General features: G+C 28.6%; 6 protein-coding genes across 12 annotated transcripts; 2 read left to right on the forward strand and 4 right to left on the reverse strand.

The window, feature by feature from the left end:
* Nucleotides 1-46: 46 nt before the first annotated feature.
* Nucleotides 47-1,503, reverse strand: MagR (Iron-sulfur cluster assembly 1 homolog MagR). Its single transcript, XM_031970477.2, has 3 exons — nt 1,354-1,503; nt 803-856; nt 47-600 (listed from the first exon to the last, which is right to left on the reverse strand). The coding sequence occupies exons 1-3, from the start codon at nt 1,435-1,437 to the stop codon at nt 346-348; spliced, it is 393 nt and encodes a 130-aa protein (XP_031826337.1). The 5' UTR covers nt 1,438-1,503; the 3' UTR covers nt 47-345.
* A 258-nt stretch (nt 1,504-1,761) lies between these two features.
* On the forward strand, nt 1,762-5,089 carry LOC116424279 (uncharacterized). 2 transcript variants are annotated; one of them, XM_031970473.2, is made up of 9 exons: nt 1,762-1,928; nt 2,220-2,360; nt 2,493-2,737; nt 2,795-3,021; nt 3,086-3,361; nt 3,570-3,761; nt 3,832-4,073; nt 4,158-4,472; nt 4,547-5,082. In XM_031970473.2, exons 2-9 carry the CDS (start codon nt 2,278-2,280, stop codon nt 4,665-4,667), a joined length of 1,701 nt encoding a protein of 566 aa, XP_031826333.2. In that variant the 5' UTR covers nt 1,762-1,928; nt 2,220-2,277; the 3' UTR covers nt 4,668-5,082. The 2 variants fall into 2 exon arrangements, with proteins under 2 accessions (XP_031826333.2, XP_031826334.2); XM_031970474.2 differs by lacking the exon at nt 2,220-2,360 and having other exon boundaries at nt 1,765-1,928; nt 4,547-5,089.
* A 153-nt stretch (nt 5,090-5,242) lies between these two features.
* On the reverse strand, nt 5,243-7,882 carry eIF3d1 (eukaryotic translation initiation factor 3 subunit d1). The gene is made up of 3 exons (XM_031970453.2): nt 7,623-7,882; nt 7,496-7,541; nt 5,243-6,829 (listed from the first exon to the last, which is right to left on the reverse strand). The coding sequence occupies exons 1-3, from the start codon at nt 7,794-7,796 to the stop codon at nt 5,361-5,363; spliced, it is 1,689 nt and encodes a 562-aa protein (XP_031826313.1). The 5' UTR covers nt 7,797-7,882; the 3' UTR covers nt 5,243-5,360.
* Nucleotides 7,883-8,473: 591 nt separating this feature from the next.
* Nucleotides 8,474-17,210, reverse strand: Gcn2 (eukaryotic translation initiation factor 2 alpha kinase Gcn2). 2 transcript variants are annotated; one of them, XM_076368899.1, is made up of 14 exons: nt 16,757-17,210; nt 15,826-15,995; nt 15,200-15,461; nt 14,817-15,048; nt 14,206-14,501; nt 13,557-13,931; nt 12,868-13,380; nt 12,464-12,627; nt 11,749-12,182; nt 11,210-11,486; nt 10,525-11,038; nt 9,758-10,240; nt 8,745-9,631; nt 8,474-8,660 (listed from the first exon to the last, which is right to left on the reverse strand). In XM_076368899.1, exons 1-14 carry the CDS (start codon nt 16,808-16,810, stop codon nt 8,534-8,536), a joined length of 4,788 nt encoding a protein of 1,595 aa, XP_076225014.1. In that variant the 5' UTR covers nt 16,811-17,210; the 3' UTR covers nt 8,474-8,533. The 2 variants fall into 2 exon arrangements, with proteins under 2 accessions (XP_076225014.1, XP_031826312.2); XM_031970452.2 differs by having other exon boundaries at nt 14,817-15,057.
* A 453-nt stretch (nt 17,211-17,663) lies between these two features.
* Nucleotides 17,664-21,995, forward strand: Srp54k (signal recognition particle 54k). Its single transcript, XM_031970303.2, has 9 exons — nt 17,664-18,055; nt 18,691-18,867; nt 19,018-19,247; nt 19,335-19,485; nt 19,715-19,863; nt 20,343-20,604; nt 21,052-21,160; nt 21,321-21,587; nt 21,681-21,995. Exons 1-9 carry the CDS (start codon nt 17,978-17,980, stop codon nt 21,776-21,778), a joined length of 1,521 nt encoding a protein of 506 aa, XP_031826163.1. The 5' UTR covers nt 17,664-17,977; the 3' UTR covers nt 21,779-21,995.
* On the reverse strand, nt 20,256-26,500 carry LOC116424215 (uncharacterized). Of its 5 annotated transcripts, none has more exons than XR_012998916.1 (3): nt 25,490-26,500; nt 21,277-25,263; nt 20,256-20,408 (listed from the first exon to the last, which is right to left on the reverse strand). XR_012998916.1 is itself a non-coding variant. In XM_076369015.1 (2 exons), the coding sequence occupies exons 1-2, from the start codon at nt 25,926-25,928 to the stop codon at nt 25,231-25,233; spliced, it is 261 nt and encodes an 86-aa protein (XP_076225130.1). In that variant the 5' UTR covers nt 25,929-26,327; the 3' UTR covers nt 23,782-25,230. The 5 variants fall into 5 exon arrangements, 2 of the variants coding, with proteins under 2 accessions (XP_076225130.1, XP_076225129.1); XR_012998915.1 differs by having other exon boundaries at nt 25,334-26,498; XR_012998914.1 differs by lacking the exon at nt 20,256-20,408 and having other exon boundaries at nt 23,782-24,627; nt 24,746-25,263; nt 25,599-26,317.
* Between the last annotated feature and the right edge of the window lie 10 nt (nt 26,501-26,510).

Consider the following 26,510-nt stretch of genomic DNA (forward strand, 5'->3'; position numbering starts at 1 on the left):
AGCTAAAGAGAATAAGTGGTATAAAGGTGCATGTTTTTTCTCTATATGAAATAAATCTCTTTATTTATAAACTATCATGTTGTGTGTTTATAATTATGTACAATATATTTACTTATAAAATAAATATATACAATAACATGTATTTGAGAAGTCAACTATATTATATATTTTATTTACCTGTTATTTTACTTTATTAAATCATAATTATTTTCAAATAAAAATGAGAAATCTTACTATCAGATTTTTAATAAAATAATTGAGTCAAAACTAATTTACACATTTTTAAGTTACAGTCAACTTATATTTGTCTATTATGACTACAATTTTCATAAATATTCTAACTAATTAAACAGAAAAGCTTTCTCCACATCCACATGTTCCTTTTATATTTGGATTGTTAAAAACAAATTCAGAACTTAATTTAGATTCTACATAGTCCATTTCAGTTCCCAGTAAAGATAATTGTGCCTTTTTGTCAATTATAATTCTTACGCCATCTTGAACAACTTCTTCATCAAGCTTAGATTTTTCTTTGGCATAATCAAGAGTATAACTCAGGCCATTACATCCTCGCTGCTTCACACCAACTTTTAAACCTATCTGAAAAGTAGAATATTGTTTTTATGCAATTGTACTATAATTGTATTAATTAGGAAAAGTATATACATTTTGTCTAAAATTTGTAAAAACTATTAGTTTATTAGGAGCATTTTCTTCAGATTAGAAAATATCGATACATAAACTCTTAAACCATGCTTTTTATTGTCATATACATAAATAAGGTATATATTATATTACTTACATAGTCAGATTTGTTTTCTAACAACTCCTTAATTTTTTTTACTGCATTTGATGTCTGTAACAAAGAGAATTACTAAATATAGAATATAAATATAACAAATTATATAATTTATAGATGTTTTAATCTTTCATGTATGTAACCTATAATAATATATTTACAACAGAGTCACATTATGATTAAACACATGTGACACAACAGACTAACACATGTTATAATTATCATTTAAGCAATTATAAAGAAGAAAAACTGTATTGTTAGATTTATAGCATGTATAAGACCTTTGAAATAATATATAGTTGATTAAAAATGAAAAACAATTACAAGAATGGTAGTTATCATTAAAATTCTAAATAATTACTGCAAACTCTCGAAGCATAGAAAAAATATATATTAAATTTAAAGGAGCTAATAATATTAAAAACAAACGTAACGTTAACCTCAATGTCAAAATCTATAAGTTTCATTCGCAATAATGATATTATTAACAAAGGTTAAACATAAAAATATACATGTACAACAACCTAAATTGCCAGATGCTATTATCCACTCACTAAAGTAAGCGCTGCCCTTGTAGAAAGTATTTTTCTGCTTTTGACAGCACGAACAGTCGCAGAAGCGACCACAGTAGAACCCATTTTGATTTTAGTAATAATCCATCAACATTGAATACTCTTTAGAACCAACTCTGAGAAAAGAATTTCTCAAAATTAATTTTTACAACGCATGCGTTTTCAAATAATATCGTTGACAATCATTTTAAAGAAAATTTCAATTAAAGTAGAACCGAAATTTAAAGATAACTAATTCTGCAAAGATCATTTTATATTAAATTTTACACCTTTTCTTTAAATCGTTAACCTACTCTTTCTAGTGGAAAAATTCTACCAATCCAATTCTACCAGGACCTTTTCTGTAATGAAACATAATACTCTTATCTATGTTATAATATTTTATGATGTAGATTACAGCACATATATACCCATTAACACGCGTGCGCGCGACGTTGATTAATCATATTAATGTGTTTGAATTTCTGACAGTTTAAAATAATGAAAAATTACGATTAATGTACCGAATCTGATCATTCAGATGAGAGTACCAGGTCGCCAGCACTTGACCGTAAAAGGTAAGTTGCATTTTATTATTCCTTTTTATTTACTATATGCATTTAAAAATATTCACTAAACATTTGTTTTCTGTTTGTATTCGAATGTGTTTATTGAAGTTTAATAAATTTCTTTATACGTATATTTTATATACATTTTTTTTATTTTAATGAAAATCACATGAACTTCTTAATTACTAATGATCATTTTTGGTAATTGTATGATATTTTGTAATAAAACTTTATTATATAAATAAATTTAACTGATTTTCTGAGATTCTATTTCAAATATTTTCTTTTTAATATTGTTAGGTATTCAGAATTAGATTCCCTTTTCTTCTATTATTGATACAATATAGAAATTAGAATTATGGAAAAGTCTACAAATCACTTTGCATGGGCTCATAAACTGGGATGTCCACCATCAATATGCAACGATTCTGTGAAAAAAGTGTTTGTATAAATTTTTTGATGTTATTCAGAAATATAATTTAAGAAAATTGAACCTTACAATTGTATACTTTATAGAAATAGCATAACTAATATCATGATGACACATATATTTATAACTAAATTTTTTGGCAGATTATGCGCAGGTATGGGTGCATTTTTATGGGAAGAATTAGGTAATGTAATATTTACTGCTGATGAAGTAAAAACAGTAAGGAAAAATGTATTATTATACCAATTAAGAACAGAAACACCTAACAAAATTGTGCAATGTATGCAAAACATGCAACAGCTGAAATCAGCCAGAAAAGATATGAAAAATCGAATATCTAAATTAGAAAAGGATTATGAACACGTAGATTTTGCACTTAGACAAAAAGGTATGTTTAATGTTGAAGCACATAAAAAAATATATATGTAATATATTATTTTTTCAGTACAAAAATTACAAGATATAAAATCCATGCGTTCACAAATGAAGGTAAAGAAAAATTTGCTTAATATGAAATATGATCAAACTGCTACACAGGTTCAAGACTGCAAGAAGATGAGAGTAATTTGTCAACGTTTAATGCCAGGTACTAGCAAAGAGTTAGATACTAAATTGTTAATAGAAACATCAAATACATTGATAAATCTTCGGGCTGGAGCAAATAAAAGAGAAGTAGGTGTTTAAATAAATGTATATAGAATACAGTAGAGGTGTATTATTTGTACTATTCTTTTAGGTATTGGATGCAATAAAAAGTAATCTTAATAATATTGAAGTACCTACGTTATGGCGTCATTTGTATCAAAATTTAACTCAACATTTGGACACATTACTCAAAACATTAATCAAATCAGAAACTGCGAAACCTTTGAACACACATATAAAAGATATTAATCTTGATATTGCCAAAATATATGGTGAACAGATTTCCATGGTTGCAAAGAAATTGTGGTATCAGGCAAAAACAAGGAACCACCAGGAAAGTATTCTTGAATTTACAGAGAAAATTGAGGTGAGTTTAGTCAAGTTTATCTCTTGAACTTTAATTTACATGTGTGAAAATAAGTGTAACCAGTGACTCAGCAAGTATAAGGGGTCTCGACTTCAATGATATTGTTGTTGTGCTGATGTGTTCTTATTTATGTGGAATCAGAGTTAAGGAGTCATCTTATATTTGTCTATTACATATTATTTCAAATGTAAAATAAACGCTATTTCAGAAAGCTACAAACGATTCTGAAGATGTCATCACATGGTTGGCACTAATATTAGAAATCTGTAAATTAGAAACTGAAGAAAAATATTTAGTAAAGGAAATTAGCGAGATTCGAGAAGATTTAAATGAAAATGCTACATTTGCATTTAATTTAGCTGAACTGACTTCAGAAATACAAAATATTGATAAGGAAATAGTATGTTAATATTAAAAAAAAAATCATACATTATTAATTACATTTAACATTAATTATGAACCAATTTTAGGTAAAATATACAGAATGTATACAGCAATCATTTATTCATTTTAAGTCATTACCAACACATATTATGAAAACAAAGGATGAAATAAATTTAGTATTACAACAAATATTAGAACTTCGAAACAGTGCTTATGATTCTGCATGGTTGAAAAATTCTTCTGGGACCGAATTAAATACATTCTATAACACTTTAGATCTCAATGCTTTGAGAAAAGTTACATTGAAAGGCGATATTGGAACTTATAGGTTTGATTCTTGAGATTGATTATTTTAGTTATTTTACTTGATATATTTAATATAAAATTTGTTTATATTGTGCAATATTTTTAGGCATAAAAAAAGATGTTTTGCTGAAGCTTCTGTCTCAGTTACCAATTCTCATACTTCAAATATTGTTTGCTATTTTCCAATGATTCAAACACCTATATATTCTCTACTAGAATGTTACAAAAATTTAACTTTAACGTTTGTTTACAAAAGATTTAATCCTTCAGAAGTTAAAGAAAGTTTAGATGTATTGCCAGTGCCTGTATTACAGCATAAAGGAAATAATGCTAATGTAATTGAAATATTAAATTTATCAAAAACTGCAAATACAAAAACGAAAAGTGAAATTGACAAATTTAATAAATTACTACATGATTGGTAAGTAATTCATTAAGAAAAATATTTTTACTTTTCAAGGAAAATTACTATTCATATTTATGTTATCTTTATAGGGTACATCGTACTGTTGAAAAAGCAATGGATATTACTGATAATACTGTGGATAATGCAACTTTTTCAGAATGGGTTGAACGTTATAATTTACTGTTATATATATTTCAGAAATCTAAATAATATTTTGTATATTTTTTTATCTTATTATATTATATATTTCTTACAACATAAAGTTTTATAATAATTTTGAACTGTTATTGAGTATCAAATTTTCCTTGGCTGATCATATGGTTACGAGATATAAAAACTAATCATTTCGCAATGAACCAAACTATAATACTTTAAAACAGAATATTTTTTTTTTGTTCAAAATATTTGTAATATTCCATTGATTTAAATGTAAATATTCAAATGTTTATACAATGTATAATAATACTATGTGCAGATTTATTTAAAAGTTGGAGTATTTAAATATACGAATAATTAAAATATTTAATAAACATATTTTGAAGTTATGAGTATTTAAATTTTATGCTAAATTCTACCAATATAAATATGAATGAAATAAAAATAACTAATTTCTTCAATACTGTAAAATATTAATCACGATTATAATAGCACAAATTTATGAAATAAAATACATACAGTGTATATAATAAATTTAAATAAAAGATTTTTTTATATAAATCTTTATCAAATTTCATTTAAGAGAAAGACAAGTTTTTAACAATTCTTGAAACTGAATTTGTGACAGGTTTAATTTGAATTTGTTTATTTGTCCATATTTTTGTTCTCTTACAGAGTGTGCTCATGGTACAAATCAATGAATTTTAAGACAATATCTGGAAGAAGCTGAGATAAGCTATGAATCTGTTAATTCTGAAAAGCATCATTGACAGGCTCGTCATCGTCTTCATCTTCTTCCCCTTCACTTTCAAACGTATTGTCCGGTATATCGTACAATCTTATCATCGGCTTATTTGGATCTTTCATTATAAGATATTTTCCATCTTTCTGCTTCATACAAATGTCAATAATACATCTTAAAATACCCCAAGCATTATCCATATTAAGATTGATTTGTGTTGCAAATTCATTTGGTTTATACTGCTGAGTACCAAGGATAACATGTTTACTAGAATCTCTAACCATTGCTCTTGATACATATCCAAACTTCAATTGATCAGAGCCAGCTAATAATGCTTGGACAGTCCATTTTGCTAATTTGCATGCATTATTACGTAATTCGTTTGCCAGTACCGCACCACGTTGAGTATCTAATTTTTGTCTCCATTCCACACCATTGGCCAATTTTGAATCCCATTCGTTTAATGCTTTAATAGTCAAAAACTGCATTTCATTGTTAGGTCCTTGCATAACAGCGTCATGTTCACATCTTGCAATGAGAACAATTCCATTATTTAAATCCCATTTTCTGTATCGATATGCTACACTAGCAACATCGCCTTCTTCCTCTTCCGAAATGAACGGGTTTCCTTCATCAAATTTATATCGAGGTTCACTGGATTTCAATACTTGCTGCGAAAAATTGTGATTGATGAATGTAGCTTCCAGAGCCAAATTTCTAGGAGAATTTAAAGAATTTCCATCATCTTGTGGAGGTTCGACGCTAGTTTCATTCACAGTTAGCAAATCAAATTCAGTGTTATCACGCTTATCAAAGAATAATTTATCTCCAATTTTTTCAATTACAATATCCCAAGAGTAGTTACTTCGAGTACAACACATAATTGTTGCTAAAATCGCATCTGTAGCATAGACATTTCCTTCTGTTTTTGAGAGTTTGCGGACTACTGGATCATCAGTAGTTGTCACTGTATGGAAAATTCTATCAATTCTTTGTAATGGTTTTTCACTCTTGACATTTACTCGGTCATAAGTTTTATCATAATACTCAAGGGAACCACAGCACAAAATATCTTCACCATCTTTAACACCAGGTAAAGATAATTTTGTCAAGCGAGGAAAATCCATTTCTTCGATAGTTACCCAATCAGGTCTTACAGTGACAGATGCATCGCGAATTTTAATGGGAGGTTGATTTTTATGATTGCGCAACCCTTGCTGTCTACCCCATCGTTTTGTTTGACCTTTGCGTTCTCTTTCACGAAGTTTCAGTTTACTAAGCTGTTGCATCTGGCTCAGGGCACCCCGTTGACCACCACGACCACGTAAGTTTCTCTGATTATGTCGGAAGCGACCACCTCGTTGATAAGGTGGTTTTTGCACACGTGTTGTATCAACCAAATGGAATGTTGTTTCATCTTCATCATGATAATATGCATATTGACTGCCTGAACCAAACTGCGATGTATACTTGTCTATAAAAATAAGAATTTCTCCATTAATACAAAATAAATACATTCTTTCATTAATTTTAATAATGTAATCATAAACATACAAATATATAAATTAATATAAATATATCAAAAATATAAATTTATACATTTTCCTTAAAGTGGCCATTGTATCCAAAAAATTAAAATATATTAATTGCTTAAGAAAAGTTGATCTTTGAATAAAGCTATTGTTAATATTTATCATCTATCATATTATATGTAATTGTTATAGGGAACATTTTTATGAAATTTTAGTAAAATATATTTCTAATAATAATGTTAGATCAAATATTTTCTATATTAATTCAATAAAAAAAATATATATAAGTTCTAATATTATATAAAAAACATATAAATATATAAATATTCTAAATATTGAATATAATTAATTTTCAATGAAATAAAATATTATAAAAGAAGCTAGTTTCATAATGCGCTACAAATTTCAGTTATTGAGGTAAATTTTAATTGCTATTTATTAATAATTAATTAATTCTAGGATTGTGAAAAGCTGTCAATGATTTTAATTATAAAAAGCAAATTATATCACATTCATAATTAATACGTCCAGAAGTAGTCTACAATGTGGTAGATGACGATTTCACTGTAGACAGCGATACAGGTTAAGTAAAAATGAATATTACTTACTGTGGAATTTTTTGTCCTGAAAAGCTGGAGTTGTCCAGTCGGATATCTATGTTAAAAAGTAAAGAAATACATATGTGAAAAATACTTTTTAAATTACGTTTAAGCTAAAAAAGAGTATATGACAAACCTTGCCCAATCTGTCGCCTTTCGAAAATGGTTGATAAGGTATATCTTTGAATTGGTCAGGTAATTCGCAAGGACCCCATCCATTAGGGTTGTGCTGAATTGCAGGTGCTTGAAAATGAGCTACCTCTTCTTCTTTCTGGACATGATCGTCCAGCATTACCACGTCGCCCGTCATTCTGTAGTTTTGTAATATGAAGGACACAAGACACGGTAGTACATCCGCTTGCCGGAAGGACCGGCGACGCCATGATGAAATATAAGGTGTATTCATACACCGCTAAATATTATATTTGTCCATGTCGTGTGAATATAAAAATGTAAGAACGAGATTTAAGCTCAACATATTCTGTATCGATAATTGTAAAAAATGAAACTCAGAATAAATACTAATGTCTACTTTAAAAGAGTACTTGAATATTTTAGATCAGAAAGGTATAGCTTTTTTTATATTTTACTTTTGTATGGTGCATTTTTTCATAAAATTATTGAATAATTTCAAGTTTTAAAAATTTGTTCAACATAAGTTTTCATTATTTGTATATTAATATAATTGTCTCTTCTTTCTAGTGTCAGATGATATCCCTTTACTCCCAAAAAACGTCTGAAGTGATTGCATGTTAAAATTTAATAAAATAAGGATCATGTATGTTTCCTCCTTGTAATTTCGTATTTTGGAAATTCGTATCGAAAAGAAACAGTGAAAGTAAGCTAACGGAAACAAAAATAAAATAGTCTTCGTTACTACCGAGTTCTACAAAGTTGTTTTGCATTATGGTTGTGTTAAAATTATCGTTTTAATATAAAAATCAAATCATTTTTTATTATGAATTACTTAGTTATGTGACAAATTATTTCTTTCATGTAATAACTTGTACATATATAATTATAAACTTTTGTAAAATAATAAACTATTTATAAAAGAGTCATATATTGACTGTCTATTAAACTATATAGTATCAGTACAGGTCTCAATTTCTCCCTTCTCGTTTCTCGCAATTTTTCGCATATTTCCTTTATGTATTTTTTGTGTCTTGCGTGTCTAAAAAGATTACAATTGTGATATATGTAAACGTATTGAAACCATATAAAGAATTTCATTAATATCTGATTAATAAATACTTACTTATCAATAATGACTTGTATACTCTTAAGAAAATCTTGATCTTCCTCATCAATTTCCAAAAAACTTATAATTGTTCTGATCACACTCATTTCTAAAGATATTGCAAAAATTTCGATCGGAATTTTATATGCAATTCTTTGTAAATATGTTGACATCTGAGCAAATATAGAATTTTTCAAACTCCTCCTAAAACTACCAGAAAGTTTGTCCTTTTCTGACAAAATAAAGTTAACGTTAATGTTAATCGGATTACTATTGCTTAAAAAGTTTTCGTTTGTTGCTGCTTTACTCTCTGATCTGTTTAAAATGGGTATAGATGTGTCTAATCTTTGGAAAAATTCTCCGACCTCTTGAGTTGCTATTCTCTTTTCTTGAAATCTATCCCGTTCCCAACTGTGGACTCTCATACTTCCTTTCTCGCTGGCTTTTAAAATAACAACTTGATTGATCGAATGTTCTCTGCAATATTCGAGAATTTCTTCAACGGATGCTAAATCTAAAGTTGTAACTTTCAGTCCAAAACTCCACAATTCTTTCAAGAGATTTATCATCTCTTTCTCTCGATGAGGATTGCCCAAGCAGGAAATGGCAACATCGATACCATACTTATTTTCTGAGGATTCTGATGTCTCCAAAACAGCAGAAACAAGTTTCTCTAATGATATACTGATTCCAACACCGTACTGCTTAGTTTCTTTGCTGGCCATTTCTGTACGTTCAAGAATTTTCCTAAAAGAAGATAGCATTTTGTCGTAACGTCCACCTGCTGCTATCACTTCTTCTCCGCATTTTCTTCTACGCCGTTTAACTTCGCACGTTATTTGATAAATTATACCACTATGTTGATTTATATTATGTACCAAAAGGGGTACCACTACTACTGACCACTGAAAGATGTAATATTTATTATGTTTTTAAATGATTATATTAAGTTATATTAGGAAAAAAAACATTATAATTAAACACAATACATAGTAAATCTATAAACTATTTTTTCCACTGTATTATCTTACCTTAATACCTAATAGTTCAATATATTCCATTACAGTCTCGATTTCTTTTAGTCCTTCTTTAGCTAATGTTGCGGCGTCTCCTTTTCTTTTAGTTATAGTCTTCAACACACTATGAATTTTAGCAATAGAACTCTCAGTCTCAAATAAATTGAATAACGTTTCCATGGCTTGATCAGTCAGACAAAGGCTTATTAAATGCGTTTGTATTTGAAATCTAGAAAACTTTCCATCGCGTGCATCTTGAAGAATAGAATAAATATCTTGATACTTTTCTTGATCAATTCCACAATACATTAACACAGCTTTTAGTAAGGAAGCATGATTTAGGCGAATCGTGAAATTCCGTTCTTGTAACGAGGGCAATTCGTTTATCACTTCCCAGACAATATGTATTAATTCAGCTTCCATTAATAAATTATTAGCAGTAGGACTTATTATGTCGAATGCACATTCATAAAGTTCTCGGGGATGGAAGCCCAGAACCTATGGAATGTAAACGTGTATCAATTGTAAACAAAAATTGATACCATTGTAAATATTTAAAAACAAATAATAAAAAAAAACTATAATGAAGATGATAAAGTTATTTTAAATATGTTTATAAGCTGTATTAAATTTTAATAATAACATTTTAAAACTATTATCATAGAGAATAAACAAAGTGACTTAGTACCTACGATATAGAGTGGAATAAAGAAATTAATGAAAATCATCAAGGTCATTTGTTACAAATAAATATGTAAGTAGAAAGAAAAATTTGTAAGTACCTTCTTTTCTCTGAAAACTCTTTCAATGGCATATCTTCTGATGTGCAAAACATTATTCCAAACTACGTATCTTGCAAAAGGAGCACGTAGATCATGGGGAATACAAACAACGTTTCCGTTACGAGTCATTAATTTTACACTTGAATCTGAAAAACTACAAAACTGTCGCGACTTCGGCATCAAGAGCGGCGTGTCTAAATAAATGCCACCGTGTTTTTGAAAAATTTCAATCACTTTGCACTTCACTCTCTCTTGATATTTTTTCCAAGACAAAAAATTTATACGACTCCTACTAGGTAAATTCATATCATATGTGATATCGTCTGCCGGTGTAACTTCTTGCATAAAACAACACGAAATTAAATATTTATACGCTTTGCTCTGGTTGTTAGAGAGTGTACGTCGAATCATTTCTTGTAATTCGGTTTCTTCGAGACGCGGAGGAGGTAAATATTCCGAAGAGAGAAGTTCTTGTGCTGTAGGTCGTTGACTGGGATCGTGGTTTAATAACCATCTGCAATTGTGAGATATTTTATTTAATTAGTTAAAATTATGTATCTGGTTATGTATTAAATACCTAATAAATGCCTTTAACATCACTCTAATATTACCACCAATAGAAAAAAATTATTACATAGTTAGAATAAAGAGGTTTGTAATACAATAAAATTTATTTAATATTTACCGTAGGATATGAGTTTGCAACGTCATATCTGGCTGCTGCATTTCTGGGGGAAATATGATTTCTTTTAACCGTAAATTGAGCAAAATCGTAATTCGTTCCATTCCTGTTGTTAACGGCTTGTAACTCATTTCAAATAATATTATTCCGAGACTATAAATATCAACTTTTTGATTGTAAATAGCTTTTACCGCTTTCGTTGTAAGCTCCGGCGCTACATACAATGCCGTGCCCACTTGTCCTGTTAAAGAACCCACGTCTTCTGTACCAAAACTAAATCCTAGAAAATCACTTATTAAAATATTATCCCTAAATTAAGAAAAAAAAAGAAATTATATTTTCCAATAAAATTAAAAATATTTATTTACATCATATAAGAATTTTAAGGCATATAAGTCGTTTCCTAGATTAAAGTAAGTACACAGGTGAAACTGGTTTCCAATCTAATTACATTAAACTATTAATGTAAATAGTAATAATAAAATAATATGTAGACTGATTTATTAGTAAAAATTAATGTATATAAATCATATGATATTTACCTTTTTCCATAGTTTGCGATTCTTTGTCAATCTCCATAGTCTGGACAAATGATGAAAATATGTTTGTTGTAGCTAGGCCAAAATCTCCAATCTTTACATGATCATTGCTATCCAAAAATATATTCACTGGTTTAAGATCTCTGTGTATCATGCCTTGTTGGTGGATATGTGCTAAACCTTCAACAATTTCTCGGAATAGTCTCCATACTCTTTCTTGATCTTCATAGAGACCTCCATCGATAGCTGTTCGAAGAGTGCTCTTTTCACAAAATTCCATTTGAATATACATAAACTGAATCTCTCTTGTTGTTTCTTTTGATTTATTTGCATCTTCACTTTCATCTTCTTTCACGCTGGACAAAGATTCTTGAAAATTCGAATCTCTTTCAAATTCTATACTATCGGAAGAATCTATTCTTAACAAATTTCGCATTCTGGAAAATAATTTATGATTATTGTTTAATTTTCTACATTTTTTGTAAAAATTTCATTATCTTTTAAACTTATGTTCATATAAATTTCATTTATGATTCTAAAACTTGTACAGTTCCAAAAGAAAATTAATACAATGAATTTTAATTGTAATATAGACGTAACGATAATCTCAATAAACAATTTATTTGATAAAAAATATTTTTAGCTAAACATCGTACGTTTATTGTATAAGTATTTATCGTATTTATCTATATAAGTTCCAGAATAAACGATTTCTTACAAAAACGCACAATCTTCGTCACTGTCGGTATCACTTGAAGCATCACTGTTGTCTTCATCGCTATCCTGTGGTAGTGTGGTGTTTGTACGAGATTTATACGAAATATTCCACTCTACGTCTTGCAATGGCGGAGCTAATTTTTCGATATCGTCCGTACCCAAGTGCTAAACAATCAGTTTAAAGTTACAACAATGTACCTATGATTTTAATTTGTATTACTGCAACATTGTTTATATGTATCTTTTTGATTGATAAGAATAATTTATAAGGCTAATTTATCATCTAATAGAGATTGGTAAGTAATGAAATAGAAAAATGAAATAAAAGTTAAGCTGACAACATAATACAGTTTAAGAGAGTAATAACAGAATCGCTTCAAATACAGTAATCAGAATGATATTTACATTAAGTAAGTCTTTGTTTTTCTTTTCTAAAGGTGTTTCACATTCTTTTTCCGTTTCGTCAGTTATGGTAGCACTCTCTATCCAGGAATTATAATATCGCACTACGTTTTCATGATTCATACGTGACAATAATTTCACTTCTCTAGTAATCTTCCTGTTCAACTGTTTATTTTTTGGATTAAGTTCTATTCTTTTGATGGCATAAATTCCACCATCTAACTTATTTTTCACTTTAAGTACATCGCCAAAGGCACCTTTACCGAGCCATTCAAGAACTTCGAATTCATTTGTAATTCTTGAATGACCACCTAAAGGCGGCACATATTGTCGGATATCTGCATCGGTTTCCTCAGGTTCGTGGTTCTCTTGTTCCTCTCTGCGTGGTATTTTTGGAGGTGATAATGTTCGAGCTAGAGGTGCTTTTATGAATGTATGCTGTAATAATTGTTCAGCGGACCAACGCTTACGTTCATCATTAATCAGACACTTTTGTAAAAAATCCTGGAGATCAGGCTGAAATATTCATAAAACTTTACTTTACGAAAATGAATGTTCTTTCAACTAATTAAAAAATTTACGATCAAAAAATATAAATGTATCAACCTTTTGTTTAAAAAAAGAATAATAACAGCTTTCCTACAAATTTGTTGGAAAAATAAATATTATACTTATAGAAAATTAGTAAATACCTGATTAATCATTGTTGGGTCAATTTTATCTCCAGAAGCAATAACTCCATTCAGTAAGGAAAACATAAGGACACCAAACCGATAAATATCAGCTTTTTTCCCACCTCTTCCCTGGATGCTAGGAAAATCTTGTTCAGGCTTGACTATTGTACACGTTTGATAAATGTCGGTCAAACGTTTGTTAAGTGAATAATCCGATAACTTAACTGTTCCTGCACGATCAATATAAATACTCGTATCACGTAAGTCTTTGTGAACAACATTATTGTCATGGAGGTACTTCAAAGCGAATAAGATTCCAGTTGCTAGATATCTAAGAAGATCGATATCCACCGGGATATTCTCCAACAAGAAGAAGGAACAGCTAGTACCTATCTAATAATAAACTATTAACGTACAAAATTCTACTTTGTCTTTTAGGAAAAAATTTATGCAAAATACAGTAATAAAATGATTCGTCTTTTTTTAAATACTAAATGTTTATTATTGCGATTTATGATTTCTGTAACTTCATGTATCAAATAATGTAAGTATAATATTGCCTTGTTTTTGTTGCAATTTATTGCTTTTAATATTACTGTATTTGTTAGTATTATATAAAACATATTTCTATTAAAATTACTTATTTACTTGTAAACTATAAACTTACCACAAACTCTTGAAGAACATAAAGTAATGTTTCGTCTTCATTCTGTAAGTACTTCATATTTAGATAGTGCACAAGATTTGGATGATGTAATTTATATAAATGATTTATTTCTTGCTCGAGACTTCCTATTTGTTTAGTAATATGTTGCATGTTATTTTCATCAATATTATTATTTTTTTTAAATGTCCATTCACTAATTGCGAATAATTCACCAGATATCATATCCACACCCGCGTACACAACTGATCCTTTAGTACTATGACCCATACATTTTCCTCTGTATATTTGTCGTTCATCTATAAAAATTATAATATTTATTAAATGTGAATTTAAATTTCCATTCAAATGTTTAAAAAATGCAAGTTATTCTTAGAAAGATTGAAATGATTTTATTCTTTATTGTACTTTCTATTTTAAAAACTTCATCTACTTTTTATTATCCTCTTCTTAGATGTAAAAATTACAAATTTTATAATTAATAGTTATTTGGATGCATCTTGTAAATAACTATTTGGATAAATGCATCTTAAAGATATCATATGATTTCATTTTGATCTTCCATCTGTCATTATTTAGCAAAGTGTAGTGAATGATTATTATAAATTATACACCTTTATTGTGATCAAAGTGCAATAATTTTGTGCCTCTGTGTTCGCATAAAAAGCCATCAGAACTTTCGGAACTACTAGCACATCTCCGTCGAGAATAAAGCCGTAATCTCTCCTGCGGAGGAAATAATACTGCCTGCGATGGATTTTCTGATCGGTCATTGGACAAGCGAATTGATTCCTTTCGATTACGACTTTCAGCTTTCAAAGCTTCTTGCCTTTTTTGAATTTCATCCTGTAATACCTAGAATTTTTTGTATTATTAACAAAGCATCTTTTATAAATAACCAATTAAAAATCTGTAAAAGTTTCATTCCAGGGTTACCATAATATCTTTAATTGGCTTTAAGATAATATTAGTCATAACATAAATCTTATTGTTTAACCTGTCTTTCTTTATCTTCCTGCAATTGTTTTTCCACCATTTCAAGTTCAATTTTTTCTTGGCGCCTTGAAACCATTTCTTCATAAAAGCTGCTATAGCCTGGCTTGTTATTTTTGTGAAGGTATTTTTCAACATGTTGAGCTAATTCAAAGATCATTACTTCTCCACGTAAACGAGTTGTAAGATCTACTAATTCAGAATATAATACTCCAACCTGTTGATTGGATAAGCCTCTGCTGTTTTGCAGTTCTATGTGTGGTACTCTGTAATTTATTAAACAAAAAACACTATTCTTGTAATTACAAAATTATTAGGTAAATTGGTATTTTAAGTATTTGTCTTATAAATATAAAATATTGGGAAAATTTATTGTTTTAAATATGAGATTTGTTAGGATGAAAGTAATGTAGTTCTCATTTTTATTTTATCAATGTTACTCTAAATTTTGTATAATCTTTATAAATGAAATGTTGCAAACAATGGTTTATAAATATATATTAATATTTTATGATATGAATGTAGATTATAAAATGAAAAAACATGTTTCATGAGCATTAGTTTTTAATTAAAACATGTTTTCTTTAACAAATTACAACATATGTTCATAAATCCTTACAAGAAACTTACTCATCAGGATATTTATCACTGCATGTTACATGTAAGTCGATTTGTGCGTATACTTCAGCTGGACCAGACATACCTCTCTGAGGTATTAAAGTTACCAATATATCTAAGGGTTGCCATTTTCGTTTATTTTTTCCACGTCGTAAATCACAAAATTCATCTCCAAAAATACTCTGTATGGCAAACAATACTATTTTATTTTCATCTTCTTATCTATTTCATTATAAAATTAATTGATAATTTAAATGACCAAGAACTACTAAATTTATAATTATTAGAAATTAGAGATATTGAATACAAAACATACATTTTGACAAAATAAATTGGCAAATTGGCAAGACTTTTCGAATAAATGTAAAATGATTCTGTTTTATTTGGACAATTTTTAGTTACATTTATAAAAATGAACATATTTATTTAATAATATGTTTACAATTAATATTATTACATCATCTTATGTTTTAAAAAGGCTTTTATTATGTAAAACGTATATAAAATTTAATTAGTATATAATAATATCTACTATGTTTATTAATTTCAATTTGTTCACATTGGTTTTATTGAATTTTAAATTATACAGTAAATAATACAATAAAAATTGAGGAAAAGATGTATTTTAATATAACATTAAAAAAATTATTTAATTAATAAAAGATGAACTATTATAACATAATATTATTAAAACTTACATCATAATTGTCCAAAAATAAAATAATAAAGTTAATGAAATCATAAATATATAATAAAAATAAAATAAATTATAAATAATTTAAAACTATTATTATTATTGAACAGTCACTAAACTTTACCTATTATAAATTTTAATTTCTTAGTTGAAGAATCGTATTAAAATATAAAACACAATAAAAAATATAGGTATAAAACATAGTACTTTAATAGTCTGAATTTTAATTTCATGTACTTTTAGACTCACCTTCAAGACTTCAATTTCGTTTTCCTGTCGATCTTTGAAAGATTCACAGGACATTTCTCCTAATACATTATATCCTCATTGTCTAACCTCAATAATGTTCAATTATTACAAATAATTACATTTAACTCATATTCGACACTTAACCTTAATTTTATTAGAATATGAACGATTTATACTTTTAATTAGCACAGACATTTCAATATCTCACAAATGTTTACTCATAATTTGAATCAACGTATTAAGTTTAACTTTACAAATGCTTAATTTAATTTTATAACTTATGGAAACAAAAATAATATTCATAAATAGTTTTATTTTCTTAACTATATGTTAAAAAGGATATATCAAATAAAGTTTTTTTGCATATTAGAAAAATTTCAAAACAATCGTATGAACAAATATACAAGCGGCTTCGTTCCGCACGGCTGAACGATATTACAATACTATAAAACATTATCTATAAAACGGTAACTACTACATGTCAAGTTAAAAGCGCGGTAATTTCAAATTTCAAATTATAATTTTTCTGATAGCATGTATGTACTTATAATAGTGTGTAATATTTGATGAATACGTTGTGACCCTTTAATGATTTAATTTGTACATACTTTATTGAATTAAAAAATTTAATAAAAAATTTGATATCAGTAAGAGAATAATTTTATAAAGTAGTTATATATATTTTCTTTTATGTACTCGAAAATGACATTAATATTCACTATTTTTAATATATATATATATATATAGTACTTAATATTAATTAAATAAAAAATAAAATACACTAGAAAATTCTAGGAAAATCAAAATTTTTAAATTGTCGTAAATTTCTATCTTATTTTTTAAAATATGATGAAAGTATAACAAAACATTTTATATTAGTAATATTTTCGAATCAGCACCATATGTTACAAATGCTTTATTTGATAGCAGTTATCAATGGTCTAACCTGACGTAACATAACCTATTTTTTGTCTACGTTGAAAGGGTTATATTGTGTGTCAAACTAGAAATAGTTCTTGACAAGAATTTTTTGAAGAAATAGTTTTTAAATTGTTTCGAAATCTATAATTCTAGGTTTTGAATTAACAATTATAAAAATTCAGCTTTGCTCTGTCCTAAAATCCGAATGTGTCATTACAGTGTGTTGGCAAAATTTGGATAACAACTGTCTGCATAAATCTTGTCATTTGAACCGTGTAAAAGTTAAATAGTAATAACAAAATGGTTCTCGCGGATTTAGGTCGTAAAATTACATCTGCGTTACGATCTTTAAGTAATGCAACTGTTATCAATGAAGAGGTAAGTAATTTTTTATGAACATAACCTAAAACTTAATGATGACAGAGAGAAATCAAAACATGTAGACAGTATAAATAGCTTCATTGTTTTATAATTTAATTACTTATATTCATTAGAGCTTTTTTATTTTCTTTAGAATAACATTTCATACAGTTATAAGAAATATAAATTTTATTTATATTCTTCATAAATATTTGAATAAAAATATATCAATAAATATTAAAGTATTTTTTAACCCATTAGTCCTTGATAAAGTTACTCAGTACATACTAAAAACATGAGAATTTATAAATTATTTTCAAAGTATGTACTTAATTATAATATATGATGATGAAACTTTTAACATATGTTTTAAATAATTAGATACATTAGACACTATTTCTTTTAAATAACAAAGATTATATTGTAAATAAAAAGAATTATAATATTTATGATCAAATAATTAATTGTAATTCGTATACAATTAAAAAATAATTAATATTAATAATTATTTTCTTTTTTAACTATAAGTTATTATGAAAGATAGTTTTAAATGATGCTACAATTAATTGTATACAGTTACTTTTTCATTTAATAAATATGTATATTTGCTTACTTCATTTTTGTTGACACGATTTTTTTTATGTTGTTTACAGGTTCTTAATTCTATGTTAAAAGAAATATGTGCTGCATTATTGGAAGCAGATGTTAACATAAAGCTTGTAAAAAAATTAAGAGAAAATGTCCGCTTTGTTATTGATTTTGATGATATGGCAGGTGGTCTCAATAAAAGGAGGATGATACAGAGTGCCGTCTTTAAAGAACTTGTAAAGGTAATATTTTGCTGATGACTGCAAGATGTTTTAGCTTAGAGACCCTTGCATTCTCTGCATTTGATCCACTATTATATTTTTTTTTGAATACACAGTAATAATTTATTAGTTTTAAAACTATTCTAATACATTAATTTTATTTTATTGTAGTTGATTGATCCTGGAGTAAAAGCTTATCAGCCTGTAAAGGGACGACCAAATATTATTATGTTCGTTGGTTTACAAGGGTCAGGAAAGACTACTACTTGCACAAAACTTGCATACCACTATCTGAAAAAAAATTGGAAAGCATGTTTAGTTTGTGCTGACACATTCCGTGCTGGTGCTTACGATCAAATAAAACAAAATGCAACAAAAGCTAGAATTCCATTTTATGGAAGGTTAGTTAAAATTGCACTTTTTAATTGTAATTTCTATTTAAAGAATGAATGAATTTATTATGTTTATAAATATAAAACTTGTATTAGTTACACAGAAGTAGATCCAGTAGCAATAGCACAGGAGGGTGTGGACATGTTTAAAAAGGAGGGTTACGAAATCATCATTGTTGATACAAGTGGTAGACATAAGCAAGAAGAGTCCCTGTTCGAGGAAATGCTTCAAGTTGCTAATGCAATTGTAAGTGATTTGTTACTATCATGGTTTTTAACAATCCTTTCTCTATTCCTTCTTTCATCGATAAATAATATGAGACAGAGCTACTGTTCTAATATTTCTTATTTTTTCTTTCAAGTCCTTTTTTATCCTTCCATTCATGACTTCTTATAGATTATTTGTTATTTCTTATATTCTTTCCTGTTTTCAATGTGTTCTTCGCATAAGAAATGAGGGAGAAAATTGTTTTTAGCAACCGGACAATATAATCTTCGTGATGGATGCGACAATAGGTCAAGCTTGTGAAGCTCAAGCAAAAGCATTTAAAGAACGTGTAAATGTCGGTTCTATTATCATTACAAAACTTGATGGTCATGCAAAAGGTGGTGGAGCACTTTCAGCGTAAGTTTCAATGTCCTTTAACCCTTTGAACTCTGTAAGCTCCAATATTGCACCAGTTATAATATTAAATATTTTAATAAATCTTAAAGAAACTACCCTAAAATTATTAGATTTTCCACACATCCAAATTTTGTACTAAGAAGGAAAATAAAAGATCGAAGAAATGTTATAGCATTTCTCATTTTCGCTAGGAATACTATAAAAATTAGTTGCAGTTGCTGAAAGATTACGAAACAACCAGGAGTGCTAAGGGTTAAATTTGACTTTTATTAAGAGCAATTTATAAGGGACAATTTATTTAATGTATAGATAAATACTTTTTATATTATATTCATTTTATTGTTTTAAATAAATAAATCATAGTTCGAATAACAGATAATATATATCATTAATCTACATAACTATAATTTTGTTTACTTATCATTCTATTATTATACATTTTGAAAGTTTCTTATATTATTGTGAATATATTTTTACAGAGTTGCTGCAACACAAAGTCCAGTGATTTTTGTGGGTACAGGAGAACACATAGACGACTTAGAACCCTTCAAAACAAAACCTTTTATTAGTAAACTGTTGGGTATGGGTGACATAGAAGGTCTTATAGACAAAGTAAATGAATTAAATCTTGATGATAATGAAGAATTACTTGAAAAAATTAAACATGGCCAGTTTACTTTGAGGGACATGTATGAACAGTTTCAAAATATTATGAAAATGGGTCCAGTTTCTCAATTAATGGTGAGTATTATTTTCACGTTAACTTTGCGTGTATGCGATTTCATTGGTATTAACAACTAATTTATGTTTATCTTATGTTCTTTTACACACTTCATATTAAATTAATTTTATCATATTTAAACAATTTTCTTGAACACGTTTATAGTTTCATAGTTGATATATAGACGATGATAGTTTTAAATAAAAAGTTAATAAATCACACACAATAGAGAATAATGAGTACTCACTATAGTACCATTAACTCAAAATGTTTAAATTAGTAGAATAAGGTGCAATCCTTAAAGCTGTTCATTATTGCTCCAAAGAGCTTTTTTGTTTCTGTAGGTTTAAACTCAAATATCTGAACACAGAACATATTAACATTAGTTTTAAGTTTTTAAAATTATTAGTTTTACTTTTAAAATGAATGAACTGAACAAAATGTAGTAAATATCTTCTTTTAAATAGGGGATGATTCCTGGCTTAAGTCAAGACTTTATGTCTAAAGGTACAGAACAGGAGTCTATGGCAAGATTAAAACGATTAATGACAATTATGGACAGTATGAATGATTCTGGTAAATGTTTTTTTGCAGTTAAACTAATGCTTATTACTTTCTTTAGTTGCAAAAATGAAATATTTTATCATATCGTTATTTTTATTGGTCATATCCGCTTAATTTTATTTACTTACATATTTTGATGTATAAGATTGTTAATGTTGATTAATGTTTGTAGAATTAGACAATAGAGATGGCGCAAAATTGTTTAGTAAACAGCCAGGCAGAATAGTCAGAGTAGCCCAAGGTTCTGGAGTAACAGAAAAGGAAGTCAAAGATTTAATTACACAGTACACGAAGTTTGCAGCTATTGTAAAGAAAATGGGCGGCATTAAAGGATTATTTAAAGCAGGAGATATGACGAAAAATGTAAATTCCACACAAATGGCGAAATTAAATCATCAAATGGCTAAAATGATGGACCCCCGAGTTTTGCATCAAATGGGTAAGTTTTTTTATAAATTTTAATCTATTCTAATATTAATAATGATTTATACTAATTTAGTTTCTTTTATTAATTGTTTAATTATCCTTTTAGGTGGCATGCCAGGTTTGCAAAACATTATGAAACAGCTTCAACAGGGCGCAGCAGGAGGACTTGGTAACTTAATGGGTGGTTTTGGTGGTAAATCGTGAAGAAAACACATCAGACAGACACATTTTCAGTTTCTGATGTAAATCTTTATTATATAACATCGGTCAGAAGTGAAGGAGAACAAGGGATTCGAAGCATTGACTTCCGCTAAGAATGATCTCTTGAAGGAAATGATGCAAATTTAGGAAAAATTTTATGTTTAGGAATTTTTCTCTACGCGAAAGAAAAAAAAAATAAAAAATGGTTTTCTGTATCATATATACGCCTTTCATAGTTTTTCGACATTACCTTTGTAAATTTATCTCTTTTTTTGCTCTACATCTTCCTTTTGTATATGTGACGCTTTAATAGTATTTTATCATCCATATATTTCTATTAGTTGTCAAAGAGTTGAAAATATGTATATATATATATACCAATAAACGAAGCTTATTTTTATTTTTCATTGTTCATCTTCACCATTTAAATTTGTTATTTCATTCTTTTTATCCATTTAAAAGCGTTTTTAAACTCGTATATTTTTTTTCGGTTACAGTATGTTCGTTCAAAAATTGTTACAAAAATTAACCGAAAATGAAATAACATTACATTTCAGACATTTCACTTTTGTACTAACGTTAACGTAGAGTAAAGCGCTTATCTTAAATACATTAGCTTTTGAACATCAGTGAAGCCTTAGAAAGGCCTCTAAGAAGCATCAAGGCTTTTCAGGAACTCTTAATGACTATTCTGGCCTTTCTAATTATTCCCAAAGGTTTATATAAGTCATGCGAGGAATTTCAAGGTCCATCAAAAAGCCAAGGTCAAATGAGGTCAAGGGATACCAGGGAGACGAACAATGACCGAAATAAAAATTTAATACACAGAGATTGGTAAATCTGGGATGATGGGTGATTGAAATAAGAGTTAAAGGTATACCTCTGTGCTGAGTACCAATTAAAACATACGAATAATTTTTTACTTAAAATTTATATTTTTCATATTTAAATATAATTTCAAATTCATCCCTTATTTCTTTCACGGCATATTTAGCCATGCTCTTAAGATTGATCGTACACTCAGTATCACTGTTAGTAAAAAAATGTAAAAGATGATAGTCTTATTTTTCAGTGACCTTTCTTTTTTTAACAACATGCAAGGTACTGTCATTTTTTTATAAAATCTTTTGAATAGATATTTCTGTTACCTGTCTTTTCGCACGTTAAGATACTTTTGTGAATGAAATATTTAATTTAATCTTTGCCAATGTAGTTACATATTTTATTCAAATATTAGGAATTGTGATATAATAATGTAAATTCCAAAATAGGAACACTAATAAATAATTTTTCAATATTTCATGTCGTTTGAGAAACTTGTGTAATAGATTACTTACGTGATTCACGTTACATCTCGACATATACGTCGACTCCTTTTTTTAACTTTTCCCACTCTTTCACTCCCACATACGCATACACAAAAGCATGCATCATCCAATAAACATTTTCTTCTGAGTTGTAACCAGATCTGGACATTACTGACCGAAAATGTTATTTTTGTGAAATAAAAAAAAAATTACACCGATTTGTTTAATCAGATATAATTTTTAAGTAATTTCATAGGTATTTTATTTAAAAAAACAAACGATTCGTTTTGAAATGACTTCGTTTGTTAACAATGTTAAAAATAATTCTATTTTATTGTGTTTGTTATTATGTTAATTTTCAGATATTAATAAATTACTCGAATTAATATTAATGCAGACGTGTCATATTATATAAAATATTAACAATTATTGACAACAATTCTATTACAAGCTATTAAAGCATTAATCATTTTTTGTTTCTGAAATTAGGTATTTTCCATGTTAACTCTTAATTTATGCAATATTTATCGCATAAATTATCGCATTTAGTTATCGCATTATTTGCTTTACAACGGATTGTAAAGTATTTTTGGAAATTTTTACATAGACCAGTTGGTTTCAATAATATCAACAGCTTTTATGTTTAATTTATATTTTACATAAATACGTGCCAAAAGGAACAGAAAACATCTTTAATAATGTTATTAAAATTATATACATTTATTTATTTTTATGTGTAAATAAATTTTTTAACAATTTACTGTAATAGTTCTCACTACTTAAACTATAATTTTCAAAACTACATGTAAAATATACATATTTATGTTTACGTAATAATCATGAACATTTTTTGGCCAAAATCATTTAGAAATAATTTGTTTTGCTTATTGACTAAACAAGAAGCACGCTCAATTTTGAGATGACTATCTTTAGAGCAACACCCAAGCTCATTGATATATCTCCAGTGTGTTACTCGTGATAATGGCTTGGTCAAAATATTCGCGATCATCTGGCTCAATGGAACATGTTTAAGGGTAACTAATCCCTTTCCAATTGCATCTCGAACAAAGTGATGCCTAATGTCTATGTGCTTAATTCAAGAATGACACAGAGGATCACTAGCTAAACATTTTGCCCTATTGTTATCAATGTTCAAAGTAGTCTCAGTGAATTTCCTAAATACTAATTCGTCAAGGAGACTCCTTACATGTAGAACTTCCTCCACTGTCTCAGATAGGCTGATATATTCCACCTTGGTTGACGATAATGTCACAGTTCTCTGCTTCTGTGACTTCCATACTATTATTCTGTTCGCAAGAAGGAATGTATAGCCTGTATAGGATCACCTGTTATGGGCGCATCCACCCCAGTCTGGGTCCAAATATCCCAACAGCTTCTTATCAGACCTGGTTTATTTAATTTCAAGAGTCCTCGTACCTGTTAAATACTTTAGGATCCGCTTTGTAGCCCTCATATTCTGTGGTTGCAAATCATTGATAACCTGAGCAAGCTTGGATATTACATTGGATATATTTGGTCTAGTACCTGTAGTCAAATATATTAACAAGCTAATTAGTTTGTGATACTAGGGAACTACTAGATACTTTCCCCGCATCATCCCATATCGATTAAGAATGTCATTTATATAACCCTGTTGACTCACGATAACGAAATCATGTCCTAGAGTGATATCTAAACAAATGCTTGAGAAATATGGTTTTTTCGCTGGTCCTTTGGAAGCATACACTGGCTCGAGCTTCTTCCAAATTTCATGTGAGGTGTTGCAGCTTCAAATCTATTGCAACTTTTTTGCATGTATAAGTAAGACTAATTCAGCGCGAGCCTTACGATTAGACTTTATCTATTTTTCCTGTGCCTCTATTTTGTAGATCTGAGATTTTCTTATCTGGTCTTTCAGGAGTATCATGATTTATTCTATAACCCAGAAATTTTAGGGTAGATAGTATTGCCTTCTTCACTCTTGTTTACATTAAGCTGCATTTCAATTGTTTGAAGGAACGAATTGCACCATGGAATCGACCACTTTCTAGAAGAGCTAATTAAGCTATTATCACTAAGAACAATTTGGTCCTCAGGAAGAATTCCACATTGCTTGATTGTTATCCACAGGATTAGGATAATATTAAGCTATACCTGATTGTTTTTTAAACCTGTGGCCATCTGCAAGAGATATTTTAGTATTTATGAAATAGTCTCGGATATAATCGAATGGGCAGAGAGCTTTTCCTACATTTGCCACACTATGATCTTCATAATATAGAAAACTGATGTTTAACATCAATACATCAAAAGCTACTTCAATAAGCCAAGCGAGAACTGTTTTATCAAATTTCTTGAAATATAAGTTGGTATAGTTTATTCCCGACCGCTGGTACCGGCACACTACCTTACGCATACCACCCTGGAAGTCGTTTCTGATATGCTCTAATTAAAGGCAGGGCGTCTATAGCTGCGATAAATACGAGCGTAAATGGATATCCTCAAACTGCCCTAACCTTGTACTCGCCTTCATCACAAATATGTGATCTAGCAAAGACCAAACAATCAAGTACACTTAGGCCATCACCGTTCTTAACCATGAATGCGAATTTTCTTACACGTCCCACTGCTTCGGGATCATGTTTTATATCCTCCTTTGTTTTATAGCGCTCAGCTGTCCATGGTAAATCAGGAGATTCACTCCAAATATCAAGGTCCTGTTGAAAAACATCATTTAAATGAATCATTTTACCATTTTCTGGTAATCTAAACAATTCCATGGTTCTATGAATTGCAATAGTAAGTTTATATAATTGTGACCAATTCAACAAAGATGCGAATTCCATTAAATTTTCGTAATTTAAACGCTAATTCACAGGCGATCGTTTCTTTCTAGTGGGTCTATCCTCGTCGTAGGTACAGTAACTAAAGCCTTACGCGCAACCTAAGTATTTTAGTTTATGGATTTTTAGGTCCATAACCTGACAAGGAAATAAATGCACTTTGATGCCTGATGAGAAGATGAATGCACTTCAATAACTTAAAATAAACGAATCACTTGATAAGTAGACAAATATATTTTTAACACTCCGAGATTATACATTATACGGCCGACCATGCGATCATACGACCACGAGGAGGAACGCGTACATAACAATTGAATAACGAAACAAAAAAACGCGGGAGTGGACGCGTCGAAGATAACCCTCGATGTCTCGCGCGTGCTTATTGCCGCGGGTTCTATGAACGGCTCAACAGAATGTACCAATTAAATAATTATTATGCCAATTTCATAACTGAATTAAGATCTAAATCAATGAAAACTGAAGTAAATATATGCGTTCTGAATAATATAAATTTTGATGAACGCATAGTAAAAAGGTTGCCCTCAAAATAATGATGAAGTTCGTGGGGAAGATGATCCAGAG

The sequence above is a fragment of the Nomia melanderi genome, chromosome 7, assembly GCF_051020985.1.
Source record: "Nomia melanderi isolate GNS246 chromosome 7, iyNomMela1, whole genome shotgun sequence".
Classification (NCBI taxonomy): Eukaryota; Metazoa; Arthropoda; class Insecta; order Hymenoptera; family Halictidae; genus Nomia; species Nomia melanderi.

What these genes read in the sequence shown, in the direction of transcription:
- MagR (XM_031970477.2), bottom strand. Translation starts at nt 1,437, where the DNA reads ATGGGTTCTACTGTGGTCGCTTCTGCGACTGTTCGTGCTGTCAAAAGC. An exon ending in CAAGGGCAGCGCTTACTTTA is followed by an intron (nt 857 to 1,353) that starts GTGAGTGGATAA and finishes TCTTTGTTACAG; the next exon opens with ACATCAAATGCAGTAAAAAA. An exon ending in TAGAAAACAAATCTGACTAT is followed by an intron (nt 601 to 802) that starts GTAAGTAATATA and finishes TCTACTTTTCAG; the next exon opens with ATAGGTTTAAAAGTTGGTGT.
- Srp54k (XM_031970303.2), top strand. Translation starts at nt 17,978, where the DNA reads ATGGTTCTCGCGGATTTAGGTCGTAAAATTACATCTGCGTTACGATCT. An exon ending in TTCAAGTTGCTAATGCAATT is followed by an intron (nt 19,486 to 19,714) that starts GTAAGTGATTTG and finishes AATTGTTTTTAG; the next exon opens with CAACCGGACAATATAATCTT. An exon ending in GGACAGTATGAATGATTCTG is followed by an intron (nt 21,161 to 21,320) that starts GTAAATGTTTTT and finishes TAATGTTTGTAG; the next exon opens with AATTAGACAATAGAGATGGC.
- LOC116424215 (XM_076369014.1), bottom strand. Translation starts at nt 25,928, where the DNA reads ATGGAATTCGCATCTTTGTTGAATTGGTCACAATTATATAAACTTACT. An exon ending in GTGATGAAGGCGAGTACAAG is followed by an intron (nt 25,264 to 25,598) that starts GTTAGGGCAGTT and finishes TATCTCTTGCAG; the next exon opens with ATGGCCACAGGTTTAAAAAA.
- Gcn2 (XM_031970452.2), bottom strand. Translation starts at nt 16,810, where the DNA reads ATGTCCTGTGAATCTTTCAAAGATCGACAGGAAAACGAAATTGAAGTC. An exon ending in GCACTTTGATCACAATAAAG is followed by an intron (nt 14,502 to 14,816) that starts GTGTATAATTTA and finishes TAATTTTTATAG; the next exon opens with ATGAACGACAAATATACAGA. An exon ending in TTGCAAACTCATATCCTACG is followed by an intron (nt 11,039 to 11,209) that starts GTAAATATTAAA and finishes TCACAATTGCAG; the next exon opens with ATGGTTATTAAACCACGATC.
- LOC116424279 (XM_031970473.2), top strand. Translation starts at nt 2,278, where the DNA reads ATGGAAAAGTCTACAAATCACTTTGCATGGGCTCATAAACTGGGATGT. An exon ending in CTGGAGCAAATAAAAGAGAA is followed by an intron (nt 3,022 to 3,085) that starts GTAGGTGTTTAA and finishes CTATTCTTTTAG; the next exon opens with GTATTGGATGCAATAAAAAG. An exon ending in AAAATATTGATAAGGAAATA is followed by an intron (nt 3,762 to 3,831) that starts GTATGTTAATAT and finishes AACCAATTTTAG; the next exon opens with GTAAAATATACAGAATGTAT.
- eIF3d1 (XM_031970453.2), bottom strand. Translation starts at nt 7,796, where the DNA reads ATGACGGGCGACGTGGTAATGCTGGACGATCATGTCCAGAAAGAAGAA. An exon ending in AAGGCGACAGATTGGGCAAG is followed by an intron (nt 7,542 to 7,622) that starts GTTTGTCATATA and finishes TTTTTAACATAG; the next exon opens with ATATCCGACTGGACAACTCC. An exon ending in TCAGGACAAAAAATTCCACA is followed by an intron (nt 6,830 to 7,495) that starts GTAAGTAATATT and finishes TTATTTTTATAG; the next exon opens with ACAAGTATACATCGCAGTTT.